Here is a 27,632-nt window from a genome sequence, read left to right as displayed (position 1 = left end):
ATCCTCCAACCTGATACCAAAATCAACAGCCACAAAAGAATAATTCTTAAAATTCTTAATCGAGATAAGATTAACAGAAAAAAGATCCCTCGCCTTATCTTTCACATTTTTAATAATCCTATGATGGTTCATACCAATACCATTAAAAAGAGAATTATTTCTATCCAAACATAAATACCATAAAATAAGAGGAGGAATAACATTTCTAATATGGCATTTATACTTAATAACCCAAGATTTAAGCATATCATTAATAGATAATTTAGCATTGAAGCAATTTAATTTAAAAAGATCATCAAAATAAGTCCAAGTTTTAACAGCTACAGGCCCAAAGATAAAAACATGATGTATATTCTCCACATGATAACAATATTGGCACATGAACGACAAAATAAAACCTCTTTTAATTTAGTTATCATCCATAGGAATAAATTTATGCAAAATTCTCTAGACACAAATAGCTACAATAGAAGGAATACTTTTATGTCAAAGCATAGAAAAAATATTAGTAACCTCCTTCTTAGATCTAATGGCATGTCAAGCCTCCTTTAATCTAAAGCCACCATCATTAAAAAAATCACATAAAATTAAATCACCAGAGTCATTGTTCAGGAGTAGATTCAAAATTTGTTGAATAATAGAGATAAGAATAACATTAGCTTGTTTCTCATAGTCCCAATAATTATTCGTAATGAAAAAATTCACCTTAACATCTGTCATGGAAGAAGTGTTAATAATGGAATCAATAGAGTGAGCACCCAACCAACGATCTTGTCAAAAGAAAATATCTCCACCAACAAGCCCCAAAGAGATAAAAGGCTTAATAGCCCATTTAACTTTGCAAAGTCTCTGCCACACTTTAGAATCACCTTTGTTAAAAAAACAAGTAGTTGGATGCTTACCCATACAATGCTTAGCAAACATAAAATTAGCCCAAAGGCTCACTTTAGCACAAAAGTTGTACCACAACTTGCAGGAAAAAGCATAGGTCAAATCATTCATACTCTTACACCCTAAAACACCCTCTTCCAACACACCACAACACCTGTCCTAAGAGGGCCATATAATTTTAGAATTGCTACTAGCCCCTTTCCAAAAAAGTTTATTGAAAAGTTTATCAATTCTATTGCAAACTGTCTAAGTAGGAAGAAGAGTTTGAAAAGTATAATCAGGCAAAGAACAAAGAACACTTCTGATGAGAATTAATCTACCCCAAAAACTCTGAAAATTAGAATCCCAAGACATAAGTTTATTCTGCACATAAGTAATTAAATCATCAAAAAGAAAAGTTTTCTTTCTACCATTAAAAAGAGGTACCCCAAGATACTTAATAGACATATGACCAAGCACAAAACCAGTTAAACATTTAATAACTAAAATATGATAATTAGAAACTTGCTTGGAGGTAATAAAGCAACACTTGTGCTTATTCAGAGATAGACCACTAACCATTTCAAAGTGATGAAAAAAATTCATAAGTTTATTAATCCTATTAACAGAAGTATTCGTAAAAATAATAAAATCAGAAGCAAAACATAAGTGAGAGATAGGAAATCCACCCAAAGATTTAAAATAAAGTCTAGACAAATTCTCAAAAAAGTTGGCAAGGCCTCTAGATAAGTATTCAGCACCAATAATGAAGAGGACATAAGAGATCAGATCATCGTATCCTAAACCATGAGATGATTTAAAAAAACTATTGCATTTATATTGTTAGCTGGCTCCCCAATCTATGCCGGGATAAGTCCAAATTTGCACTGTATTAGCTAGGTTTATGCCACTATCGTTTAGTGCCCAATTATACTTAGGATCAACGGTAGACTCAAAATCATAAGTTCACACATTCTGTGAATATAATTTTTACTTTTTAATAAATTGATAACTCAAATTAAAATTTTCTCAAAACCAAAATTTAAAGCCCAACACATAGGGTAGACTAATATATTTCTGAATTATTTTAGAATACAAAAATGACTCATACTTCTCCTCCATTGACCTCCAGAAATAAGTATTCAAAATTTGATCCAATCCAAGTTGAAATTCTAGCCTAACTCCTTTAATATCAATCTTTCAAAATCTTAAAAATAAAATTTTGCCATTATTTTAATCGATAATTTTCATAGGAAACTCATGTTTCATATGATGTAATTAACTATGAGGGCTTGCACTCATAGGATATTTAAAGTAGGAGATTTAAAGACCTCATATCAATTTTCAAATTCAATTAAATATCTTTGGGAAAATTAAAATCAATTACGATCGTTATCGTTATATTTGAATAATTGATAAGGGATGATATTTTCTTCCCTTGGGAAGACATATCCTTTGCTATCATGATCTCGAATATAAAATTAACGACGACACATTCAGATTATCATAGCTAAATATTTGATTGAATATTAGGGGTGTCAGTTTTGACATGACATGAATCCCAACCCTCAAATGGGTCGGGTTCGAGTTAGTAATTTTGACCCATTTATAAAATCAGGTCGCATTCAGGTTGACCCGGAAAACTGAAACTAACTTGCCTTGACCCATTTTCAACATCTCGTATGAAGTGAAACCCGTCTCGTCGCGTCAATACCTAGGCGCATTATCGCATCACTACGTCCATGCATCTTCTCTCTATGTCTGGTCGTGTCACGGCGTCAGGCGTCATGAGTGGTTTGAGTCTACCGGAGGCAGGAAGGTTCATCGATCACCAGCTCACCGTGTCTACTAAGATCGAGTCAGTGACTGGTTGCGTCACCGCGTCTACCATTGGCCGAACATAGCCTTCCTGTGCGGGAAGGGTCATTGCTCACTCTCTTGGGTGCATATTGCTTTTTCTGTCGCTGTCTTGTGACTCCCGCCAGCACAGGCGTTGCCGCTGTCACCGTCCAGCCCATCCACCCTACAAGCGATGCCGTGCCGCCGTCCCGGTCCTGCCCGAAGATGTGTGCGTGATTTCTAGCTCGTTGGTGGGGTTGGGTCAACCCGGTAACCCGAACAGGTCGGGTCTGGGTTGACAAACCTGACCCGTTTGCAAAACCGGATCGGGTTAGTGTCAACCCGTTTACGGCCGAGTCATGTCGGGTTCGATCCGAACCCAACCCGCTGACCCAAATTGACACCCCTCGAATATTATTTTGACCCTTTGGGGTCATATATAGTTCATCCATGAATTTGGCTATGATATTTAGGAAGAAATTTAAAATTTTAAATCTAAACCCATTAAGAAATCTTGTTTTCATCTCTCGAGGTGGTATATGATTTCTGATGGTATGTTCATTTTTGGAATAAAAATTCAAAAAGTCAAATTCAAAAAAAAAAAAAAAGAAGTTCTAATTTGCTCTATATCTTTCCAATGCAAAATAATTCCGTTTTCAAACTCAAGAAACAAACATCAAGAAATGAGAATATTGAAGTGGTTGAGAAGTTCTTTAGAAAAAGATAATGACAACGTGAGTAAAGCCTTAGAGCTCCCCTCACATTTATAGATGATCATCGGCGCTGATGTGAACACCAATCAAATCAATGCATTTATTAAAGTGGTAATTTTGCATCTTTTTTAACAAGAAAACTCATGAGGACAACGGATTCCATGCATTTTCTAACTCTTAATAAAATGAAAATATTATTTAATTATCTTGTTCTTTTTATAAGTTGCTTTATAAAAGATATAGGAAAATCATCAAACTACATGCACATTAAAAAATTCTACTTGTTTTGCTCAAGTAGAATTGATAGATTCATGGCAATTCGATGAAACAAGAAGAATGAAGGCACTAAATTCTCTTGGGACACAATGAACTCACCAAGTTCGTAATGAAACCCTAGGCTCATTATGATCATATTAGTCATAATGAACTCACCAAAGTATATTCATATGTTCAATTAACAACTTCGACAAGTAACTATCCACGTGTATTTCTATACATTTTCTACACCGTTCACATATCTTGTTGTCAAAGGGGAACTTTTATTCGGTCCAGTGAACGTACGCTCCTCTACGTTCAGCCACCAATGTTTTAGCGCCACGTAGCATGAAGAAAAGACGCCGACCCGACCCGCTGTTTTTTGGGTTCTCGCATGTTTTTGTGTTGAGTTAATATAAACTTTATAAACAAGATTTTATTATCCCTCAAGGCAATTCTGAATCTAATATCCATCGAAGATAATTCTGAATCCAACAAAAATGCAATAAAAAGTTAGTATGATGGTATCCGTAGTCTCCCACAGGATCTGAGGAGGAATTTGTTGTCGCGGGATTTGTCTGATTTTTACTAAATTTAAATTCTCAAGAAATAACTATTATGATTTACTGCATAAATAGTTTATTGAATAAAATATCAATTAAAAAAATTAAATAAAATTTATACCCGTTTACCTCTAATACTGTGCACTCCAATCCGCCCATATATTTTTTTTTTTTTGGAGTAGACTGTTTCACAGTCGGAAAGGACGCGGAACGCACAAGGGGCAGGATGGCATGCTAGAGAATACTTTTATTAGGGTTGGTGCCCGCACGCGGGGACGACAATGGATTCACCTCCGGAGAACGACGTCTGCTCGGTATGCCACGAGAGATTCACGCTGCCATGCCAGGCGAACTGCTCCCATTGGTTCTGCGGTACTTTCTTCAACCAGAATCTTTGTTCGGTTCGGATTTCGGACCCCTTTTCGTCCTAGCACGGTTTTATTGATTTTTAGCGCTGATGGGCGAGGGGAGAGTTTTGCTTGCAGTTTTATTGTTTTCTTCGTTTTCAATGTGTCTTTGAATGTAAATTCAGATGTTTTTTAGTTGCTGATTGAACCTGGAAGGACGGCAAATGATCGTGGAGATCGGGTTGACCTTGGTCAACTTGGGTGATTTTGTTTTCTTCCTTGTACCTTGCTTTTTGGGGTAAAAATGTAGGGAACGGGAATCAGTTGGTATCAATGCTGTGTCTGATCCAGGTTTGCAATCACAATAACTGGCTGCAGAGGTTTTGTGATGATTGATGGAATTTATAGAGTAAAATTTGAACAAGTATGGGCTGTTTGCTTGGAATTATTTAGAATTCAAGGGTTTTCTAAATTCAGCATAAATTAAATGTAGTCTATTTAAAATTTAGGAGTTCAATTTTTTATATTTGATTGGAACTAATAAAAATGGGAATTAAAAATAAAAAAAAAAACTTAAGTGCCGGTACACTGCACTTCCTTAAATCGGCAAATTATTGGGTCAGGTGACCGAATGCAGAGATAGGTCCGGATATTAATAAAATATTATTTTAAAAATATCGCAAGTAAAGCGCAGGTAAAACGCAACTAAAGCGCAGGTAAAGCGCAACTAAAGCGCAAGTCAAAAAGCGCAGGTAAAGCGCAACTAAAGCGCAACTAAAGCGCAAGTAAAAAAGCGCAACTAAAGCGCAAGGTGACGTGGCAAATTTTTATTGGATGTCCGAACTTATCTTTTGCCTCCGGTCACCTGACCCAATAATTTGCCCCTTAAATCATCTATAGGTGAGGAAATTGCAACAGGAGCTTGCTTTGACAGGACCAATGATGTGTGAAGTTGGTGAGGAAATAGTGAAGGGATCTTGGAAGCTTATTGAAGAAAATATTGATTGGGCTGATGATGTGGAACATATTTGCTAAATAGAGCTTAGCTCTAGTGTATCTTTAATATTCTAGAATGTTTTATTTGCTTTATAAATAGTTAAGGCTAGGTGTAAGGATGAGATGATAAATATTATATCCCTTTGAAGCTTTGAGCTTGTATTTAGTTCCCTTGATTGTGTGTTCCTTCTTTGCATCCCAATCTTCCATCGATTACCCACATCAGTTGGTACCAAAGTCTGGAGCTTGTGAATAATGATGGATTGCCAAATAATATAGGTTGTTGACAATGATCGAAGTTGAAGAAGATGAGCTGTTTAAGACGATCGAAGAAAAAGAAGATGGATTGTCGACGACGATCGATGCGGAAGAAGATGGGTTGTCGACGACAATGATCAAAGCCATCAATCCTTTCATGCAGCTCAGGTGATTGCTTAACTTGATCGAATAGATGATTTATGTGCCAAATTCTTTTGTCTGGTGGAGAGAACAGGCAGGTTGGCAACCATACCTGCGCAACCGACACCCTGCTCCAACTGTATTCTGCTTCAGCTTTGCCTCTCGACTAGACACGCGATCCCGATCGGCTCCAGCACGATTCAGCCTCAGCTTCGCCTCGCGAGCATGCCTGCAATCCCGATATGCTCCAACGTGATTCTTCCTCCGCTTTCCCTCGTGACCAGACCCACGATCCTTATTCTCTTCGGCGTGATACCACCTCAGCTTCCTCTTGCGACTAGATCTGCGATCCCGAACAATGCCCACACCCCCACTTCGCTTCCACTCCTGTGGGCATCACCCGAGCCTGTCAGCTAGCTTCAATAATGTGACCATGACCCAGGCACGTCCGTGCAACCCGGGCCCCGATTTCGTTTCCCGCATCCTTTGCCTGAACTCCCAATCCCATTGGCTGCAATCCCGTGTCCGACATCCAACCCGATTCCGCGCTTGAACTCCCATCTCGACACCCATCCTTGACATAATCCTTGTGCCAATGCACGATTGGAGTCCCAACTCATTCCACTCCGCTCTCGCCATCCCACTATGTCAGAGGAGGTATGGGTTTTATATATAGAAATGTTCCGGTTGAGGATCTCATCAATGATTGTCACGTGCAATATAATGATTAATGTGCTGTGTAAAGAAGGAAAATTGAATAAGGCAGATGCTTTTATGATATTCATGGAGGAGTCTGGGATCAAGCCAAGTTCTGTGACTTATAATACTACAATTCAGTGGTATTGCCTAAGAGAAGGGAGGCTTGAGGATGTTTTCTGCATTGCTTGGAAAGATGGAAGGTAAAGGATTGGCTGTGACTGCTGTTAGTTTTAATGCTGCGATTTCTGGTTATTGTAATGAAGGAGAGTTAAATGTTGCATTTCATTTCGTGGATGAGATGGTAAGGAAGGGAATCGAACCTTCTACTACCACTTACAATTTGCTTGTGCTTGCATTATTTATGGAGGGGAGGGATGTTGAAGCAAATGCCCTGATCAAGGATATGGGATAGAAGGGGATGTCACCTGATGCAATCACCTATAACATTCTAATCAATGGATATTCAAAGGATGACAATGTAAATAAGGCATTTGACTTGTTTGAAGAAATGTCAAGGAAGCGAGTGAAATCCAATAAGGTTCACCTACACTTCTTTAATTAATTTCCTTTGCAAGAGGAATAAGGTGGTTGAGGTTGACAAAATGTTCAGGGACATGGTAAATAACAAGGGCTTTCCCCCTGATCTTATGATCTACAATGTCATGATTGATGGCCACTCCAGTGATGGGAACTTTAAAAGTACTTATGAAATTTTGAAAGAAATGGTGAAGAAGAAAATCCATCATGATGTCACGTACAATTATCTGATGAGAGGCCTATGCTTGTTGGGGAAAGCAAAGGAAGCTCGTGCACTTCTCGATGAGATGCATAGACGAGGAATCAAGCTTGACCTTGTAAGTTACAATACCATAATTAGTGGTTATACCAGGAAGAGTGAGATGAAGGATACCTTTTATGTTTGGAATGAGATGTTGGAAAAGGGATTAGACCCGACAATTCTAACATATAATGCTCTTATTCAACGACTTTGTAAAAATGGGGAAGGTGATCAAGCCAATGTTCTTATTAGAGTAGTGGATGTATATGGGAACTTGGTTTTTTTTGAATTGCCAATGGTACAATCTTTGGGGACATTTGGCAGAGGTGGACCCATTCCAGGGGTTGGTGTAGGTTGGGGTTCACCTGATGGAAGCTTTTGGTCATTAAACATCTCTCAGGCACAAGAAGATGCTCGGATGGTCTTGGAATTATTCAAACCTTACTAAAGAGATCCCAATGTGTAGAAGCTATGAATCCAAAATTTGGAAAATCTCCCAATTCAATGAACCTTGCTTTATATAGATTAAATTGTATTCTTGCAGTTTGTTTGGTTACATGAGATTGAGAACCTTCAAAATCTTCGATCCAGGAGGGTTACCTATGTTTTCTACACCTCCCTCTCTCCCATTGACGCGTCCCGACGGAGTCGAACTCTTCTAATGCAAGCGATGTATGACGTGGAACATATTAGTTAAAATAGAGCTTAGGTCTAGTATATCTTTAATATTCTAGAATGTTCTATTTTCTTTATACATAGCTAAGACTAGGTGTAAGGAGGAGATGATAAGTATTATATCCCTTTGAAGCTCTGAGCTATTATTTGGATCCCTTGTTTGTGTGTTCCTTCTTTGCATCCCAATCTTCCATCAATTACCCACATCAGCTGATGACTTTTAAGTGAGGTGCGGAAATTTTGATGGAGCTTTCTATGGAAGGTATTGAACGGACTAGCAATTTGTTAAGCAAGTGAGGAAATCATGAAAAGATCTTGAGAACTCACAAGGGAAGGTATCAACTGGACTGGCGGCATTTGAAGTTGAAGAGATCGTGATGAGAGCTCATATGGGTAATAGATGCTTTATATTTTGAAATCGCCTGAATTTGGTGATTTCAAAATACAACAAAAATGAAGTAAATGAGGAGTTTCAAATTTCTCCAAAACGTATTTTTTATTTACTTTACCTACAACCAAATACTAAAAAATTTTAAATCCTTGCATTTAAAATACTTTGCACTTAAAATCCTTCAAACCAAATAACCTGTAATTTAATTGGCACAATTTACTTTTCCCTTAGTTAAATTCTCAATAATTGAAAACTTCTACATTTAAAATAATTTACACTCAAAATCCTTCAAACCAAATAACCTCTAAGTTAATTGGCCTTTTCAAGCCTCAAAAATCATGGGGAAGAATTGGCATAACTGATTTTATAAATTCATTGGCTATATCCAACCACAGAACCATAAACAATAAAAGAAAATTATGTCAGATTTATCATAACATTGTCATTGACTTAAAAACTAAAGAATAGTCATCCTTGTCACTTTAAGCTTATAGATTTTGCACATGCTGAAGAAATCCAAGATCTTTCTCCTTATCCTCTAGTTGACATGATGTCGGTTGTCTACTTGACATACAAACCGATATGATGCCAGATAGATCCAACATTTCTATTATATCTATAAAGATATAATTGCTTTGATTACTGATAATATATACCTCGGCCCAGAGGCCTTCCATTTTCAAAGTTTGGATGCCTAACAAAGGATGGACTACTCTTTTCTTTTTCTTCCAGACAGTTTATTCTTCTAATGCAAGCCACTACCTCCTCATCACCGATGCCTTATCCCAATTGCTTGGCTAGTTATGGAAATCTTCATTTTCCATACAAACCACTACCTAAACACCTAAAATGTATAAATTGCACATAGATTGATAGAAAAGAATGTACTGTGGTTGTGGCAAGGAAGTGTCTAGGTTGAAATCACTTAGATGAGCTTCTGAAATTAAAATTTTAATGCTTTGAGAATGCAAAATGTTATATACATGTATATTTCCAACATAAAAGTAATTAGGTGTGTTTTCAGCTGGTAGTATCATCATGTATATCTCAATTGAATATAATGATATCTTAAAGATAATAAAGATGTCTTAAAAAGAATAAAGATGGCTATTTTATTGAAATTTATGTGCATACTAACTCTTCTGTTACTTTCTTGATCGCATCTTTTCTCCATAAAAAAATTGAGTTTTATTTATTCTCTAACCTATTTTTATATTTTAGGTTGCATTACTTTCGTGTATATATGTCTTATATAAGTTCATTAAGCTTTGTTTCACTATCACTGGCCGATTTATCTTAATGGCCATGGTTGAAGAAATGTATACTCCGTGATTACTTTGCAATAAGTAATTGTTATGTTGATCCACTTATTATCTTTATTGCTTTACTGCTATATTAGTGATTATGTTTTTTTTGGGAGAAGAAAAAAAAGCATGATACTTATCTACTTTTGTTTATTCTGCTTTTAATTTCAGGGAGTTGCATAATGCGTGTATGGCATCATGGATCTGCCCTTCGACCATGCAAATGTCCCATATGTCGTCGTCTTATAACTTTGTTGATACCTACTGAGACCTCACAGAGTCAACGCCATGAGCCAGCAGCTAGCCAAATTTTGGAGAACATTGAGAAATATAATCGATCATTTGGTGGTGGTTCACACAGCATCATGCAGGTTTTTTACCTAAGTAATTTTTTATGTTGACCAATAGTTTTCTTTTTTGTTTGGATTGAAGTTCTTTTTCCAACGACTGATTTTATGTTGAAGTTGTCTTATAAAGTTTTATGTGTGGTTGGTATCTATAGAAACTCATTACATGCAAAAATATATGCCTTTATATTGACGGGATTTTGGTTATAAGAATTTCAACGTATGTTGGGCTCCTAATTCTCTCTTTATTTAGCATATATTTTAAAAACATTGCCTTCTACAACCTTCTTAACTTCTCTTAGATTTCCTTGTGCTACTTTTTTGCTTCTTCTATACCTTTATAAACCTTGACCAACGTTTCTTCTCCCACATTTACCTTCCACCACACCATTTGACTTCAAGTTTTTATTTATTAGTGCCACTGATTGACACTTGTGAGCTCTATGCTGGATGTTTTTATTTATTTTTGCCAGGCTTTTATATTTATTTCACCACCCTGAATCTGCAAAAGAAAAAAAAATCTACCAAGCAAATGTTATTTTGTATTAGGGGAATGGTATGGTAGGAGCACTTTAGGTATCAAAGCTCCATTCGGGATCATTGGGTAAACTTTTGCTTTCGCCTCTGCATGCATGTTCTGATGGGGACATCAGAGCGTGGAGAGTCTATCAGAGACGTGGCCGTCAATCTACGACCACGATTGAGTCGATGTATTTCTGAGTTGTATTATTTATTTTATTATTATTATGTCATGTTGTATTTGCTTTATTAATATTTCCCATAGTTGTTAATGGCGCAAAATAGCGCGCGCTATAGCGCACGGCGTGGCGCGCACTACAAAATTGGAAATTCTGTTTTGTTGATCCATGTGAATTAATGGTTTGAGCAACAAAGGTACTTGAAAGCGAAGGTGAGGTAACATCAATATTTGTAGTCTATGCCATTTGTCTTTAAAAATTTATTGAAAAGATTTGTTACTTAAATATTTTTAGTGTCCTATGCAACTTCTCAAATCTCATTATCTATATTATTTTATAATTTTTGTATAGTTTGCGTCATGTTCAAAAAGGCGCGCGCCGCGCTGTGCGCTATGCACCATGGCTCTAAAGGGTCCTTTGCGCCGTGGTGTGCCATTCGCCGTTAACAGGTATGGTGTTTCCGTTTTTACCCCTTAAGGGAGTTCGTATGTAAGCCCAGTGGGCGTTGTCGTCTTTTATTTTCTTGAGTCTTTGTACGAGGCTATATATAGCCCCATTGTTCTCTTTTCATGTTAACGATTGAATGATAAAAATTTTCCACATGTTTTGAGTTCTTATGATTGCTTGAGTGAGATCGGAGTGAGATTCCTAGTAGAAGGAGAATTGTGCATTGCCCACCAACCTAGAAGAGTCGGGTTCGTGGTCTTAATTTCTATCTCTTCCCTTTTCTCCTCCCACCACCACCGTCGGCCCTATCTCCTCCCTCCCCCACCCCCTGTCCGAACCTAGAACCATCGGCCCTCCACCCTCACCGAACCCCTGCTTCCCCTTCACCCCACCAAAATCCCACACAAAGCCCCACCACCCGCCGACCCTATTCCCCTCCTCTCTTCCTCCAAAATTCAAATCTCCGCCTTGTGCACCCTCCATAAATAATCCCCCCTTAATTTGGGAATGCTTAGTTTCAAATTTCAAATTAATTTGAATTTGAATTTTCTTTCCTAACTTAGGAAATCTATTTTAGGAAAGTTCCTAAATTAAACCAATTTGAATTTCAAATTCAAATTGGATTTAATTAAAACCTTTCCTAAATCCTAAACCCAAATTAAGAAGCTTTAATTCCCCTCCATTAATTCCAATTAACTCCCCATTGCCACCGGCCCCTATAGGTGGGATTTGGGAAATTTATTTCCTAAATCCCCATCTCCCCTCTTGGAAAGATTTCAAAATCTCTCATCCCTCCTTAGCCGAAAATCCCTAGCCCCGCCTCCTTAAGTTATTTCCAATTGAAGAGGTTCTTCATTGGAAATAAATCAATCCCATCCCACTCTTCATGCCCCCCCCAACCCCCTCTCTTTTCTCTCTTCCTTTAATTATTCTGAATCAAGAGGATAATTAGGAAGTGTTTGAATTAGAATTCTCTCCACCTCCTCTCCCAAGAACTGAACCAAAACTCTCACTCTTATTCTCATCATTGGCCGGCCACCTCCTTCCCATTTCCCCTCTTGACTTCTCAAGATTATCTCCTCCCTCTCAAAAGGAGTCTTCAAGGGGAGCATCGACGATCGTCTTCAACATCTCAACCTTCAAAGACCATGCATGGACGATCCAAATCTTCATTATGGTCTCGCCTACAATGAACAAGAGTTTGTTAGCATCCTTCACTCTACCTTGTTCGACGTCAATCCGAACATTGACAACACCGTCGAAGAGTATGTAGAGTGTGTTCTGGACACCCTTGTCGAGGCCATAGAAGAACAACTTGGCACCGTTCAGTGGAGGATTTCAACCCAACCGTGATAAAGGTTTACCAATCTTCCTTCTCTCGTATTCTTATCGTCTAACTTGTTATTGTGGTTTGATAGATTCATGAAGATCTTGTTCTTCTATTTCTGCCAAGCCTAGTAAACGTAGGACTTGAGTTTGATCTCTATGTTTCTAATATCATTGTTAGCGTAGGGATTTTGTCTGAAAACTGTTTAATTCACATTTTATTGATATTCTATGTTATTTTGATAAATCTAGCATGTGGCAAGTAGCCTAGCCTAAGCGTAGGCACCCCTTTTTCGTTTTATTTTATCGTTTTAATTTGCTAATAGCTTTAATCATACTTGCTCTTATCAAGGAATCGTGCAAATTCTTATTGCATCCATTAAAAGCATCTTAGTCCTACATCAGGTTCTCATCTCAAATCTTGTGTCTGGTCTTTGGTTCTGATTCTTATTTGGAAGTGCCAAAAGGTGTCTTTAGTGGCCATTATGTAATCTTTATGTTTTACCATCTAGAAGTTCTTTGTTAAACTGGTCAGATAAGGTGGGGAAGTCATTACACTGACTTTTCATGCTTCCACAACAAACAAATAGCACAATATGATTCGATTGAGGAGTTTAGCCAAGCCCTGTTACTATCATTTTATATTTTTTGATCATGAAACGGTTTTTTAGATATTTTCTTGTATTCGAAATTTATTAGTGGGGAGTACAGAAGCAATGCAGGTGGTAGTTTGTATCCTCACACTGGATTAGGATGCACTCACTAGCATTGCTGCTGTATTTGTGTAATAAACCCTCTTCAAAATCAGTTAAAAAATTTTATCCTTTGATGGGAACTTAGTCTACGTTATTATCATCATTGTCAATAGCATTACCTTGACCGTTTGGGGTCAGCATCTTCATTTTTTATTTATTCATGTTTAGTGTTTTTTGAATTGTTAAACCTATTATTTGCGAGTCGTTTTGAACGGCTGCTATTTATGCAATCTTTGGTCTACCCTTTTTCCTTTTTAATTATATTATGCTAACTTTAATTTCTCTCCTAATAGGGGCATTTTTATTCTTTGTTTTACACATCCAACCCATCCAATTTATTTTTTTAGTCACCTTATCGTCAAAAGATGTTACTCATGTCTTTCTTATAATATAATCATTTATTAATTTATCTTTCCTAAATTCTCTGCATACCCTCTTATTGTTCTCATTTTTACCACTCTCAACTAAAATATGAATGATTTACTTACAACTCCACAATCGGATCCATAAATTATTGCCACCTCAATCATGGTTTTATAAAATTTATCTTTACACCTCTAAATGCCCACTTTTTACACAAAAAACTTAATACACATCTCCATGTTGCCCGTTGAGTCTTAAGTCTAAATGTTATATTTTTCATCTATATATTTTTTTTCTTATATAATAATTCCAAAGTACTTAAATTTTATTACTCCTAAGTACCATCTTATCTTCTAATAATATTTAATGATAAATTTTAACTTAATATGACTAAAATTGCATTTAAAAAATATTTATTTACCAATTAATTATAAATTCTCTCATAACCCTCCACATAGTAGCTGTCTCATCTGCACCAAAATAAACTCTTACACATATTTTCAAACCCAACTCCACTTCATTTTTTCTAGTTTATTTATAATATACTTCACTATATTGTTTATTATTTATAATATACTTCACTATATTATTTATTTCTCTTTCAAAATAATTTCTTCCTTAAAGTTCTCATTTAATCATTTCTTAAATAAACATTTTCAGCTTCTCATGACATCTTTATTTTTAACTAAGGTTTTAATCTTCATTTTGATGCATCTAGTTTGATTAAAATCCCTAGATCTCTTATCCTCATGTTAGCTATTCTTATATCCCCTTTCCTCCTTCATTAGAAGTTAAGCGTGTTTGTTATATAATCATCGAAAGTTGTACCTTTTCTTAGCTCCTTTTTCTTTTGATAAGACTTCAAGCTTTTTTATCATCATTATTACTAAGTGATATTCAAAATTTTCACATTTTAAAAGAACATTTTTCATAATGACCAATTGTACCTCCTCATTCATTAATTCTTTTGATACAACTAGCCTTTTTATCCCTTATTAAGCTTGGCTCAATTGAATAATTCAAAATTTTATCTCTTATCAACCCATATGCACTTTAATAATTTCTTTTATTTCAAATTTTACTACCTCATCCTAATGCTATGATTTATTTTGTTTTTTTTTCTCTCTATGCTCTTAAACCATAACTACTACCAATATTGTGTGGTCAGGCTTTCTCCTAGAATCACTTTACAATCTTTATATTAAAATTTTTCTTTCCTAAGTATGAAGAAATTTATTTGTTATTTTGTATTACACACTTATACGTAACCAAATGTTCTTCTATTGCCTTAAAATGTCTTCTCTATTGCAAGATTATAAGCCACCATTAAATAAAGTATTACTTCTCCAATTTTATCTATCACCTGTTTCATAAGCACCATGAATCGTCTCATGATCCAATTTATCATAAGAAATAACCTATTTAAATCACTTACGATAACTACTTTTTTATTTGTAGATATGCGTTATAGTAGTTCATTTGTCTCTTATGACCAATCCTACTAGAACTTTTTTACTTAGTTAAATCACCCCCACTAACTTTAATTATTTCAGCAGATTTATGTTATAGCAGTTCATCCATCTCTTTTGAAATTTGATTTTTTAAACTATCTTTTGATCTCACTCAAGGAGCATAAGCATTTACCATGTTTATAATTTTATTTTTTTGATAATATCTTAATAGCCATCACTCTATTTTTTACTTTATTAACTTCAACACTTTTTGACTTCAGTACTTCATACACTGCCAACCCAACTCTAGTCCGATTGTTAATTTTTTTAACATACAATAACCTAAAACCTTATTTAATATTCTTGAAATTTTCTTCTTTTTATTTTGTTTGTTATAAGCAAGTAATAGTTATTCTTCATCTTATCGAAGTGTCCAGCAACTCTCTTATATTTTCTATTCAAAATTTTCAAATTACATGTTGCCAATATAATTATAGATTTAGATGTAGTAAACCTTTATCTACATTTCATCGTGATTGGGTAATTTGTAACGTGTCACCTAGGGTTAATTTTTAACTTACCCTTGTTTTCCACCATAATTGATATAAGTTGTGCACCACGTAAGGGTGAAGCCCTAGCACACCTTTGCATATTTCTACTAGGAATACCTAGCATTAGCAAAATTCAAAATTAGATTATATTCATTAATTCTGATGTGAGTTTTATGAATGAATGTTTACTAAATATCAATTCTCAAATCTTTTTTATCTAGACTAATGATAATAGTAATATTAGTAGTAATGGTTATAGTAATAGTAATTATATTTCAAATTAAGTATCATTAACAGTCTCTAGCTTAATTACATTAAATACCTAATGACTTCTATAGCAGAGAAAGGTTGTTTCGAAGATAAGTGAGCCAAAAGGTCAAGCCAATGTCTAAGATTATTATATAAGAACGGTGTACAACAATGTTATCATATAAGAAGGGTCTATGGTTCCCACAAATTTAAGGTTTGAGAAACTGTGATGCATGCAATATTACCCTTATCTTGGATAAAGTTTTTTTTTTTTTGTTTATGGAATCTGTTTTCTCCAGATAACAGGAGGTAATCTAAAAATTCACCGAGATTACTTTTCAATATGCAAGTTATTATAATACATTTAAGTATAGAAATATAGGCACGTTTTTTCAAGCAAACTTTAAATTTTTAGTTGTGATTTCCATTGCATTTTAAACCTCAGGAAAAAAAAAGGTTTTGTTGTTTCAAAAGTATTTGGTAGTTTTGGCATGTTTCTCTTGTAGTTCAGAATATAATGGCTATTAATACATAAAGTTTTAAAAGAAATATATTATTATAATATTTATACTATTTACTTTTCAAAATTCACATATATGATGATTAATTATATACTTATTTATTTTTATTTATCTAAAATTATACCATTAGTTAAATTTAAGGAAAAAAAAAATAGTTTTCATATTTTGGCATTTCTTTGTGGATCCAAACATCATGAAATTAAATTAATTAGATCATATCTACCACAATTTGTTATGGGCAAACTTGTTAAATGTTATTCTTGCTAACTTGCATTTTGAAGTAAGATCTAGTTATATATCATATATACGCTATATTATATTGGAGAATTGTGACATGGCTGGCAGTGCTGACATATTGATCTCGAGTCACCAGTTTTGCATCATGTCAGCTGCTTGACTAATATTTTGATTAATATTGGCCCAAAGTGTGTGCCACCCTTTATTTTTAGAAATCGGAAAAAAAAAGTGGTTTTTATCTACTAAGAGGTACTTGAAACCTTTCAGGACCAACGATTTTGACTGGTTTCACCATAAATTAATATCATAATTACAAGCATATCCTATTACTGAAGATTTTAAGTAGGTATTTGTTATCCATGAATTCTGATGTTGTCTTCCCACGTACATAAATCTTCAAATTTTTGGTCACATCTAGGGATAATATTGAATTGTGTTTGATTAGTTGGCCTCAACTAGATATCAGATATTTTGATTTCAGCTCAAGCCAGTCGAACATGATTGATTTTCAGTGTCATCAGAAGCTTAATTGGCCGTAAAATCTATTAATTTAGGTTTTGTTTGGGACAGCTTCTTTGCTGCTTTCTAAATTAATTTTTTTGTAAAAAAATTTAAAATTAGAAATTTTTATATTAGAAAACTGCTTTAGAAAGCAATAAGAAAATTCTTCCAAATGAAGCCTTAATTCTCCTTGTTTATATATTTCACTAATCAATATAAATGTGCATCCATGAATCTATTTATATATTATTCGTGATGCATACATGTATATGCATGTGTATGTATGTGCTACAGAATAAACATGGATCATCTTTCTTAATAGATTTTGAGTTGAATGGAACAAATTCCTTACAAAGCTATGTCTGAGCCTAAGGAAATTACTCTTAATTTTTAGTTTGTTAAAATTTAAACTATTATCAAGAGGATTTTAAATTTTGGACATAATTGCTTGCCTTACTAGCTCTAGTTAGCTGCCTTTTGGTTATCTATTGTTTTTCTTCTATGAAATTTTAATTTTTTTCTGTTTTAATTGCATGATTGCATGTTGTTCTTATTGCAGAGATTGAGGGATCTTCCTTTTTTTACTCGAAGGTTGTTAAGGGAACTGATGGACCCTCAAAGATCACTTCCTCTTGTTTTCAGGGCTAGAATGATCTTTGCTGTAAGCTAAAGCAAAAGAAAATTGGCATACTGCTTTTTATCATAGAAACATAGCCACATAACACGGTTATGTTTGGTCGATAAAATTTTTTATTTTCCTGTTATTTTGACAGTGATATGCTTGTTATCTTCCATTGTTAAGGAAAGAAGAAGAATTCCATGAGTTGGAAAATATCTTCATATATTTACCAGTCCAACGTTAGTGAATGTTGCATTTAAATGTCTAGATTTAATAAAGTATATTTATACTTTAGTCTGTGCTCTTTATTCTATGTTAACTGAAATTGAGTAAATACGATATGCTATATCTTACTTTCAAGTTCATTCTATGAAATGATAATTTTTGCACGCTAGATCATCTACTTAATTTTTTATCTATAGAAAATTTATGATGTAAAATACAAGTGGTTGGTTTGGTTACATACGACTATACCCTAGGGTTGCAAAGAAAGAGTCCTTCACAAATTAGAGTCTTTATGCTCAGGCAAAGATCTGCTGCTATAATTTGGAGTTGATGAGGATGCCATTAGCTGTGTGCTTGTTCGAGAATAAGGGAAGTAATGGCCAATCTATTCTGTTAGCAAGATGCTCAAGGATGTTGAGTTGGGAGATCCTATCATGGAAAAGCTCATGTTGGCTTTAATGACCTTAGTTTGACGACTACGACTTTCAAAGCTCATGCAATTCTGATCACCCCCTCAAAGCTGTACTCACCAAACCTGATCATTAAGAGATTGCTCAAATTCTTTGTGGAGCTGATAAATGTTAAGTTTTGTACATATCGTGAATCACAATTAAGCTCAGATAATTGCTGACTTTGTTGGGGATTTAAATTATGTTAGTGCCGAGGAGGCGATGACTAATGAAGATTAAGCTTGGACAATATATGTTGATGGTGTTTTAAGCGAACATGGAGGAGTGGACATGGTACTAAAAAGCCTCATGGAAATCACTATCACAGAAGCTTCCTAGATTGAGTTCTGACTCACCAATAATTAGGCCAAGTACGAGACTCTCATGGTAGAGCTAATGCTCTCCACTTGGATAGGTGTTCGACAACTAGTCTTTTACTCGGACTCGTAGCTAATTGTGAGCTAAATAATGGTGAGTATGTAGTACTCAATGAGAAACTACAGAAATATCTTTTTAAGCAAAGGTAAAAACATGTTGATTTGAATGCTTTATAATAATGCAAATTCTCCATGGAGTAGAGCCCACTTGTTGACTTGTTGTCGAAGTCGGTTAAACTTGACGGGTAACCAATTGTTAAGGTGCCTGACTTTGCATTGAAGAAGATGAGGTGGTGTAAATAGAAGTAGAGTACCCGAAGAGTTGGTAGGATCCATACATAGAATAATTGAAGATAGGAACGATAATTGTCAAACTCACATATCTTATTTTATTCAAGATTAAAAGCTGCCTAATACATTCTAATCGTTGACAAGTTTTTCAGGAGATCCTCAAGTTCTCTAAACTTAAGGTGTGTAAAGGAAAGAGAGATTGGAAAAGATACTAAAAAGGTATACTTGGGCGAGTGTGGATCTACTCTGGAGGAAGAATATTTACTCAGAGAATCTTTTGATAAGCCTATTTCTAGCCAACCCTTCAAAAAGACTAAAAAACTTTCTCTAGGAGGTATGTCCAATGTCAAAAATTTGCTCTCATGCAGCTACAATATTCTCACAAACTCAAGTTTATCACTTTACCTTGGCCATTTTTGGTTTGGGGAATGGATCTCATTGTTCCATATTCCTCCTTCAGCGGGCAAAGGAAATTTATTTAAGTCATGGTTGACTACTTGTGGAGGTATGTCCAATGTCAAAAATTTGCTCTCATGCAGCTACAATATTCTCACAAACTCAAGTTTATCACTTTACCTTGGCCATTTTTGGTTTGGGGAATGGATCTCATTGGTCCATATTCCTCCTTCAGCGGGCAAAGGAAATTTATTTAAGTTATGGTTGACTACTTGTCTTAGTGGATAGAGGCGAATGCACTCGTAAAGATGACTGCTAAGGTTGTTAGGAATTTTTTATGGTCAGATATTATCTGGAGGTAAGGGCTACCTCTTGTTATAATCATTAACAATGTGCTGCAATTCACAGACAAGGAGAGTAATGAATTCTACTAGTCTCAAGGCATCCGCCTTAAGTTTTCTTTCATGCACCAACCTCAAAGCAGTGGACAAGTTATGCTAGCAATTAAGTAATAACTAAACCCACTGAGGAAGGTGAAAGGAGCAAAATATAAATTGGTAGGGGTACTACCTTTAGTTCTATGGGTGTTAAGAACCACACCCTCCTCAACAAGTCAAACACCATTTGTACTCTTCCATGGAGCTGAGGCCCTACTATCGGTCGAGTGCGAGCTTCATAGTTAATGAGTAGTCGTAACATTTTATTTGAAGAAGACGAACTAACTGAGTGGGAACAGAGATATGAAGAAGGTATGGAGACTACAGTTGACCTCTTAAAAGAACATAGAGCTCAAGCCAATCCCATGCAGGTGGAAGTGAAGTGAAAAATGACCAAATACTATAATGCCATTATCAAGAAGAAAGCCATCCAACTTAATAACTTTGTGCTGAAAAAGGTGAATGCAGCAACTCGTTGGAGTGTCAATTATTGACTTGACCCGATAACCTGACCCAAACTCGACATGAAAAATATGGGTTTAGTCGACCGTTTAACAAATGGGTCGGGTTTGAATTCCAATTTATGACCCATTTAAAAAATTGGATCAGGTCCGGGTCAACCCGCTAACCTAAATTTGACCCATATTTAACCTGAGTTCTTGTTAGCACCCATGTTCCTACACCCACATAGGCTTCGCTGTGCTGCCTGTACATCCGCAACAACACCAGCACTTGGCCTTCATAGCAACCGCGCTCGCTCCCAGCACTTGCGCTCGCATTTTTGCGTGGTCGTGCTTGCATCCCACACACGCTCTCGAGTCGCGCAACTCGCTCATTTCCCTCGTTATTGTGCGTGGGGCACCTCGCACCCAAGCTCGCCGAGACGCCTCCATCCTCGTTGGTTGCTTCCTTGCTCGGAACCTGGGTTAGTGGGTCAGGTCGGTTCAACCCGGTAACTCGGAAGGTCGGGTCTGAGTATGAATTCTTAACACGTTTGCCTAATTGGTCCGGTTCAGGTTGGATTAGCTGAAGGCAGTTTAGTTTCGGGTTGGACCCAAACCCAACTCAAAAATTCATTTTGACACCCCTACTCACATAATGTACCAACTCTCCCCTTGCTTTTCCTTAATTTTTAAGAAAAATCCACAAGGAGTCTATTTGGTACAACAAAGTAAAATTTTCACTTTTCTAAGCCATGTTTTGGATGGCGATTGATCCATTTGTGAATGATCTACAATGAGTAGTGTGTGACACCCTTACTGTCAACGTGTCACAACCCAACCTGGTAAGACCTACAGATGAGACTTGTTCTATCATATTGGCTTGCAACAAGCAAAATCGAAGATCAAAATTTTGGGTAACTTTTTAAATTTTCTATCATTATAAATTTAAAACAAACGATAGACTACATAGTTGCTAATAACTTTTAGTATACAGTAAATAATACATTCACAATCTTTCTTTTCATTTCTCTTCAAAATGTATTTATAATAATTATACTATAGTATATGGTTAAAGACTGAAATACATAATATAACAATTTAAGTAAATCACTATGAATATACAAAATTTGAAAGATAAATACCTAAACATGCACAATAGATCAGAATCTTGAATGCTCAACTACTCAACTAGTTCTTTCCTTTTCCTAGACCCTCAAATAAAATGCAGATAAACTATGAGCCAACACAGCTTAGCAGGTCATGCTTACTGATCTAAATTTTCAAATAATTCATTTATTAAACATTCATATGAGTTTGAAAAATAGTTTATATTAATTACTAGACATAATATAGTAGTGCTTGCTGTTCTCAAAACTTGAGTAATAATACATGAATGCAAATAAACATCAACAACAACAAAAACATCAAGCCTTTGTTCCACTATGTGTGGTCGACTACATGAATCCTTTTTCTCCATTTTGTCATGTTAAAAGTCAAATTCTCATTAAAATCTAATAAAGAAATATCATTTCTAATAAATATATAAAGGAATGTAAATAAACAAATACTTCATATGAATCAGAGCATAAAGTAATAGATTTTTCTTAAGCCCTTACCTCCAATAAGACAAAATTTAGAGAATTCTGATCCTTATGACTCCTATGCTGGCATGTTAGAGAACAAACTCTTATAACTTCCTCCACACATGCCAGACCTCCTCAGAATCACACATTTGAATAAGATAAACATATAATTCATTGCATTGCATTAAAAGAAATATAAAACTTATTTCATAATTTAACAAAATACTTTAACTGTAGGCATCCTAACATACTATTGTGCAAAAATTCTCTGTTTCAGAATATAACTAATTTATTAGAGATTATTTAGAACTTATTTTCGAAGCATTAATTATATTACAACATTATTTTCGGGGGTCAGAACTATTTTTCAAACAATTAAAATATCGCACTTTTCAAGATCTCTGCTATAAAATTTCGAGAAAAATACTTAAATGCTTGAAATTGTTGTCTCTATGACATACTGAAGGTTGTGTGGTGAAAGTTTTGCAAGTGTAAAGTTATTCTCGTTTCTAGAGAATGGAAATATAATTTAAATCATAGAAAAACAAAATTGTATTTTTGAAAAATTGAGATAAATAAAATGCAACCCACTTCAAACCTATCAACTTTTAAAACTGGAGTGTCAGCTGAAATCGAGTCGAAGTCGCCTAAAATTGGCTTTCTCTCCATAGAATTCCTCTCTCTCTAGCCGACAACCACAAATATTGTACTCTTGCCACGTATGCGAGAAGGTGACCATGCTTGCAACGAAGTTTGACATGATATGTCCTATCACACTCATAGAAATTTAAAATATTGGCGAATTTCCTGTAGAGTGGGAGTTGTGTGCCGAAGCTTGAAATGGTCACAGTGGATATATAGCTCGTTTTCCAGGAAAGTGTGAGCTGCTTATTCTAAGTGGGTACTTGGGAATTCTTGTTCGGATCCTTGAAGCAGTATCCAAAGAGGATCATGCCAATGAACCTCTCAATTGCCTTCAAGACCTAACCACATTTAAAATCATCAAATCCTTTGTCGCATCTCTTCAATGCCGCCATCTCAAAGGGAAGCACATGTGCTAGTGAAAGACGTGAAGAAAAGAAGGGATGAAGTAGCATTGAGTGCAAAATGTAAAGATGGTGACCCTCCTATTCAAGTTGGGTATTATAAATGAGGTTCCGGCTTAGATTTTTAGGCTCTAGCCAGACTATCATTAATGCTTCAAATTTTCCTTAATTCTTCCACTCACTCACCCTTTTATGTGGTTGCCCCCATGGAAAGAATCAAAAGTCCCACCAACCTAGGAAGCTGAAGAGTTGTCCTCTACTCGCTCACATAGAGTTGTCCTTGACATGCTCAACAAAGAGTCATTCCTAAGCTTGATGTATCGACTCACCTTCAATAGAAACTATATGGGAATGAGTAAAGTTTTCTTCATACACAAAATTAAATAATCATCCCAAGAAGATAAAGAAGAACAGAATAAACAATGAAATCATAAAGTTCATCGTAAGAATATGCAGAAAACTAAAAAAATTTATTAGAAAAATTATGATTACAATTTTTTTCACATTACAGGGCAAGTCTATTCTTCCCTTAGAAAATATCCCTTACATAGGATCTAACAATAACTCGAGAGACATTACTCCTCTCTTTGCTAAGTGTCACAATAGGAAGTGCTCCTCAACTATGAATTGATCGCCCTCATTAACTTGAGGACTTGACTACCACCACCGTTGCCTTCAACTTCAACATTTCCCTCCGCAGTAGGGATAGCTCATTGCTCACCCTTTATAAGACCCTGGGTCTTCACTCGAGCTTGGGTTGGGAGACACCACTAGGCTAACTCATTTAGCGAGTACATCTAACATAAGCAACCCTTAGGTGGGTGCTTTTGCACCTAGGTTTTCAAGTTAGGGAATTGCATCCAGAGTCATCATGGACATTAAGAGTGGGGCTTCGGGAAGTTATTTAGCCTTGAACAACGACCCTAACTCCTCATGCTTGCCCTCCAAGACCTCAGCAGTCTTAATCGTAGACTAAGCTTCTATAGTGGATGGCGCGTAATGGCCTACAGTTCTTGCTACCATTGGAGTCACCTTCCTGGATGATGGATTAGAAAGAGGTAATTCTTTATTCAAAATACTCAAAGGAATCTTTAGCAGCTTATCATGCAAGTCTAAAGTCTTTTTGCACAATTTAGATGCCTACTGAGTCAAAACCAATGCCTCAAACTCACTCAACGAGTGTCCTAATAACTCGGTCAAGTTTAAGAGGATTCTTGGCTCGCTTGAGGATGGGCGACCCTCGGCCTCCAGACATGAATAACCCAAAAATTAAAAAGAAATTCTCTTACTTTCAACAGTCGGCCCTGGCTACCAAATCTCCTCTTGAACCAAGTTGTGATTGATGGTGGGCTTAATCAAATGATGAGTTGGTGTAGCTTTGCCACCCTAGGATCATCACTTGCCTCCGCAGGTGCTTCCTCTTACTACAAAGTCGAACCCTTCTCTTGTACTTCATAGGGCGTTGGGCATGTTGGAGCTCGATGAGAGGATCACCCTCTCCAAGCTCTCCTCTGCCACCATTGCCTTCTTTGAATTGACTTTTTTAGTCTCCATTGGTACAAGCACTACTAGCTTATTTAGTTCCATGTTGATCGGTAAGCTCGCATCAATAGTCATTGCCCTTTTTCTTGCTCGTTGGGGAGCTAGACTTATTTTCCTCTTCCTTGACCAACTTGCTTGCGGACAAGCACCTTTTTCATTTTTCTTATCACTGACATTAACCGATCTTGATGGGCTTAGATCGGTTATCTCCAATGAGTTAAGAACACATGCTCAAAAGCAAAAGGGATGGAGTGTAGCTGTATCGATACCCTTACTATTATTTATAGTTTGTTGATAGTGCATAACATCAAATCAATGTTATGATTTTTAATCTTAAATTTGGCTCAACACTTGAGGTTGACAAGGTAATAACTCTTACTCTCCTTTTATATCATTTCGTGAAAACAATAAATCCTCATCTTAAATTTATTTGTCCTTTTTGTAATTCATCTTTTTCAAAGATCAAGTGAATCAAGAAACTAAATTCATACTAATACATGTACATGTAGGTAACTTGCATGTATCTAACAGATTCTCGTTGAGCTCAATTAGGAGGGTCACATGATTAAAGTGACACTCGCTACGAGTGAGACCCCGCAGAGCTTTTATTAATCCAAAGTCATGGTGCAACAACAGCTCCGTTGCAAGAGATTGCAGAGTCCAGACTCATCCCAAGAGAACATATCAAAGATGTAATCACTCTTGGCGATCTCCTCCAGAGGAATTTTCTTGACTAGCACATGTCTTTGAGGGTCACTAGCCTTAAGCAATCCTGCTTTCTTGCCGTAAATATCAATAACCAAGACCATATGCCTATCACTGATATCCTCAATCATGCTATAAGAAATGCACAGCTTTGAAGCTTATGACTATGACTTCACCACATGGACTCTTACCTGGATTATAGCTACTCCCATCCAAGGGACTCGCCTCTTGCTCCCGAGGACTTGACATTAATATTTAGGAACTTGCCCTATTCCCAATAACTTGTTGACACTGACTTGCCCTACAACTCGAATCTTGAAGACTCACCTAGAATGTTCAACCTCACACGCTCGTCTAAGGTACTTGCCTTAGAGGGGGCCACGTTAGAGGCAGTTATTCATGTGTATATTATTCAAATAGTTAACATGTCAGTGTTAGTTTGTGAAAACCACAACCTTTGTTTTTTTTTTTTAAATATTTTATTTATGTTGCCTTTTCTATAACCCTCTTGATCTTTCAAATAAAAGATGACGTGTCATTTTTTAGATATTTTTTCTAGATCATTTGTTGTTGTTGTATATATTTCGGAGATCTATATTTTCTGTGGAGTCTCCATACTTGTTAAAGCCTCGTTCACTAGATTTTATAATTCTTAATAACTTGTTAGTAGGATCAGATGCCATTCACAAATAAATTTATATCCAACATAATGCATGCCTAAGTTCAGAGCTTTTTTTCAGCCCTATGCTGTGCAACAGAACAAACCTCCATACAACAGTGCTTATGCTATGTCCCAATTCTATGCTCTGCAATGAGTTTATTTTTTTGGTCTTCTAGTTTATGAAAAATTCGTATCCTTAAGGCTTGTAATATTGTATATAGCCAACACCTGAACAAACATTGGATGTGTCCCGTTGGATTGGATAGAATCGTCTTCTGTTGAAGTTATCTTGTTCATACTTTTTGGTGTAAGCTTCATTCATGAAAATGGTTACCCTCTTTTAAAATCTGGAAAATTTGTTTCGCTGATAATGTGTGATGTATTGTTTCAAGGATATATAATTATTCTCTAAACGTACATATTGCAATATTTCTCGTCTCAAATGTACTTTGTTTTGATCTGTAGATTGTACCGACTATACTGTATGTTCTGAGCCCTATCGATATCCTTCCAGAAGGTAATTCGACACATTCTTAGTTAGTCTTTTGTGCTATATAATCTGAGACTGTTAGAACTGATTATGGAATGACACTTTAAAATTATTTATCAGATACATTGATTATTTCCCATACAGGGGTTTTTGGTCTTGTCGGATTTATTGATGATTTGCTCATTCTTCTGATTGCTTTTCTGCATCTTGCTGCTCTGTACCGATCAATACTCCTTTACAGGCATGGAGGCCAGTGAAATGTGTTCTGTTATTCAGCTTGTATTGTTTTGACGTAACAGGTTGCATGAGAATAGGAAGCCAAAAACATGATGAGTGTTCAAAATTTATTATTGAATACTTCTTTCGTCGCTTGTAAAATTTAAATTTAGCTCTGTTTTTTCCTTTTATTTATGAAGATTATATCAAACTCAAGAAATGTCCAGTAAGGGATTGACCAATATTTGTTATGTTTGAAAACTCAAATATCATCTCTCTCTCTCTCTCTCACACACGCAAACACACACACACACATAGAGATTAATAAGTTTGTCAGTGAAAATAATTATAAGAATAATCATTTATGGCAGTATCGATTCATAATATTTTATTTTAATAGAGTTTGAAAAAGATACGAAGAGTTTCGTAATCTTTTATATTATAATTTATGTAAATTTATGTAAAAACATATAAATTTCTTAACAATCAATAGAATCGAATAAAAACAAAATATATGTAAAGAAAAAAATTCAAAAATAATAAACTTAATAGAGAAAGTCCCAATAAAGATAGGTGCAAAAATATGTAGTTTTCTTAAGAAAATTAGAAGTGCAACATTTGTAGTAGATGATAAAATTAAAATATCAACAAATATATTATTTGTTAAAACAAGTACTAATAATATTGCCGTTGTTAGGTATCAAGCCTTGACTTGAATGAAAAAAATGAAGGATTGTGTTAGGTAGTCGATAGCTAGCATAAATTTTATTGAATAATCATGATATAAATCATTTAATACATTGTGTTAATGCTTGGGAGTTCCTTGGAAGTGACATTTTGTATGCTCTGAATACATCGATAAGCAAGGGCAGTTGCA

The 27,632-nt window shown here is 35.5% G+C and overlaps 1 protein-coding gene across 2 annotated transcripts; it reads left to right on the top strand.

The window, feature by feature from the left end:
• Window positions 1-4,386: 4,386 nt before the first annotated feature.
• Window positions 4,387-27,022, top strand: LOC110098341 (E3 ubiquitin-protein ligase RNF170-like). 2 transcript variants are annotated; one of them, XM_020825159.2, is made up of 5 exons: window positions 4,388-4,612; window positions 10,001-10,200; window positions 17,835-17,936; window positions 26,515-26,566; window positions 26,684-27,022. In XM_020825159.2, the coding sequence occupies exons 1-5, from the start codon at window positions 4,522-4,524 to the stop codon at window positions 26,794-26,796; spliced, it is 558 nt and encodes a 185-aa protein (XP_020680818.1). In that variant the 5' UTR covers window positions 4,388-4,521; the 3' UTR covers window positions 26,797-27,022. The 2 variants fall into 2 exon arrangements, with proteins under 2 accessions (XP_020680824.1, XP_020680818.1); XM_020825165.2 differs by lacking the exon at window positions 17,835-17,936 and having other exon boundaries at window positions 4,387-4,612.
• The last annotated feature ends 610 nt before the right edge of the window (window positions 27,023-27,632 follow it).

The sequence above is a fragment of the Dendrobium catenatum genome, unplaced genomic scaffold, assembly GCF_001605985.2.
Source record: "Dendrobium catenatum unplaced genomic scaffold, ASM160598v2 fragScaff_scaffold_323, whole genome shotgun sequence".
In the NCBI taxonomy this organism is placed as follows: domain Eukaryota; kingdom Viridiplantae; phylum Streptophyta; class Magnoliopsida; order Asparagales; family Orchidaceae; genus Dendrobium; species Dendrobium catenatum.
Note: the sequence above shows the minus strand (reverse complement) of the source record. Positions and strands in the feature narration are given on the sequence as shown.

What these genes read in the sequence shown, in the direction of transcription:
- LOC110098341 (XM_020825159.2), top strand. Translation starts at nt 4,522, where the DNA reads ATGGATTCACCTCCGGAGAACGACGTCTGCTCGGTATGCCACGAGAGA. An exon ending in GTTCACACAGCATCATGCAG is followed by an intron (nt 10,201 to 17,834) that starts GTTTTTTACCTA and finishes TTCTTATTGCAG; the next exon opens with AGATTGAGGGATCTTCCTTT. An exon ending in GGGCTAGAATGATCTTTGCT is followed by an intron (nt 17,937 to 26,514) that starts GTAAGCTAAAGC and finishes TTTGATCTGTAG; the next exon opens with ATTGTACCGACTATACTGTA.